At 31.7% G+C, this 2,076-nt stretch overlaps 1 protein-coding gene across 1 annotated transcript; it reads right to left on the minus strand.

The window, feature by feature from the left end:
- Window positions 1-152: 152 nt before the first annotated feature.
- Window positions 153-1,871, minus strand: PKNH_0002900 (SICAvar, type I (fragment); the record flags this gene model as incomplete). Its single annotated transcript, XM_039113455.1, has 2 exons — window positions 153-812; window positions 1,353-1,871. Coding segments are annotated over 2 exons (1,179 nt in total), but the record flags the coding sequence as incomplete, so codon positions are not given.
- Between the last annotated feature and the right edge of the window lie 205 nt (window positions 1,872-2,076).

Genomic DNA, 2,076 nt, shown 5'->3' on the forward strand with positions numbered 1-2,076 from the left:
ATATATATACATATATTCATATATACATATATATACATATATGTATATACATATATACGTATATATATACATAAATAAGTATATATACATATATATATACATGTATATAGTTATAGGTATGTATATATGTATATGCATTTGTCCATACTTACCCAAGATGTTGTTTGTCCATTTGTTTTATTTAACGATTTTTTGCCGTATTGTTTTACTGCACATTGTAAACGACTACAGAAGGTGTCCATTTCATTTATTTTGTTTAATGTTGTCTGCATGTTAGATTCTGCTTCGAGGAGATTGTTCATTTTTTTGGGGACGTCTTTATTGTCGTCGTCATTGCAACTTCCATCTTGGGGTGTATTAATCAAAGTGTTGGAAACACTTAGTTTGCAACCATTAAATTTTTCATTCCTTTCACACTTAAAACAACTATTATCCCCACTCTTACACGAATTATTATTCTTAATAAAAAAATTCCAAGCATCAAACATTCTTTGTATTCTTTCCTCATCAATCGGACATTTCCCTTCCGACTTTTTAATTATTTGATCAGCATAAAGGTTAAGAGCAATACAAGCAACTGCTCTATCGAGCAGTTGCTTGTTATTACCATTACCACTAAGTGTGTTAATGTGTTTTAGTCCCGCCACGATGTGATTACAAGCCTTCCTTTCAACACTATGTTCATTGCCATCACCAAAGCCTCGGCACATTGTGTCAATAGGGAATGCCTTGGATGTGTTCTTTCCATTCTCCTCGATTTTCTTGAACATCTCCTCCAATGTTTTCTTAACAGTCTTATCCCAAAAGTCACACTGTAAAAGGAAAAAGAAGAAGTTATATATATATATATATATATATATATATGCATATGCATAAATGCATATGCATATATACATATGTATGTATACATACATGCACATATATGTATATATACATATACATATATGTATGTAAATATGTCTATATATGTATATACATATACGTATGTACCTATGTCTATATGTGTATATACATATATATACATACTTATATATATATGTATATATATATATGTGAGTATATATATATATATGTGTCTATGTGCACATACATTCACATGTAGATATATGTATGTATATGTGTATATACATATGTTTATATATGTATATACATATGTTTACATATGTATATATATTTATATATGTATATATATTTATATATGTATATATATTTATATAATAGTACTTACCCAAGTCATGTTAGTAGTGGTACTATCAGTAACGCTCACTCGTTTGTTGTTTTGGAACCATTTGGGGGCAGCACATTTGAGTTGGTCACATAAAGATGGGGTTAGGTTTATGTTGTCCTTGGACTGGCGTTTGTTCTGTGCCATTTAAGGTAATTTGGCAAGTAGTAAGGATGTCTTCATCCCATTGGCAAGGAACACAAGGTTCCTTGCCACTGGAACTACCATTGCAAGTACCTGCCTTCTCGAAAGCTTTCTTTATTCCTGATACAACTAAACATTTAGCTTCTTTTTTCATTTGTTTTGCATAAGCATTAAGTAATAAACAACCCACTGTTTGTTTCAACAGTGGGTTGTCCAAAACAGGACTACCAGTTCCTGACGACGTCGACGACGGCGTCGTCGACGTCGCCGTCGTCATATCATACAGTTTCTTTAGACCGGCATGCAAATAATTGCATGCCTTCCTTTCAGGGTTGGTGGCAATTCTACTGCCACCAGTGCCAGTGGCACCAGTACCACTAGCACTGCCATCATCCATTGTCCCACATCCATTTGCAGTGGCATTAACATTTGACTTCGTCATTGCTTCGGAAAGTTCTTTCCATAGTTTGTCAACTTCGCCACCTTTCTTCCAAAAGTCGTTCTGTAAAGAGGAATATATATATACATATATATATATATATATGTATATATATATATATATATATGCATATGCATAAATGCATATGCATACATATACATGTATGTACATATACATACATGTACATACATATACATACATGTATATGTATAAGTATACATTCTTTTTCTTTTTTTTTTTTTTTTTTTTTTTTTTTTTTTTTTTTCCA

The sequence above is a fragment of the Plasmodium knowlesi genome (assembly GCF_000006355.2).
Source record: "Plasmodium knowlesi strain H genome assembly, contig: PKNH_00_29, whole genome shotgun sequence".
NCBI lineage: Eukaryota > Apicomplexa > Aconoidasida > Haemosporida > Plasmodiidae > Plasmodium > Plasmodium knowlesi.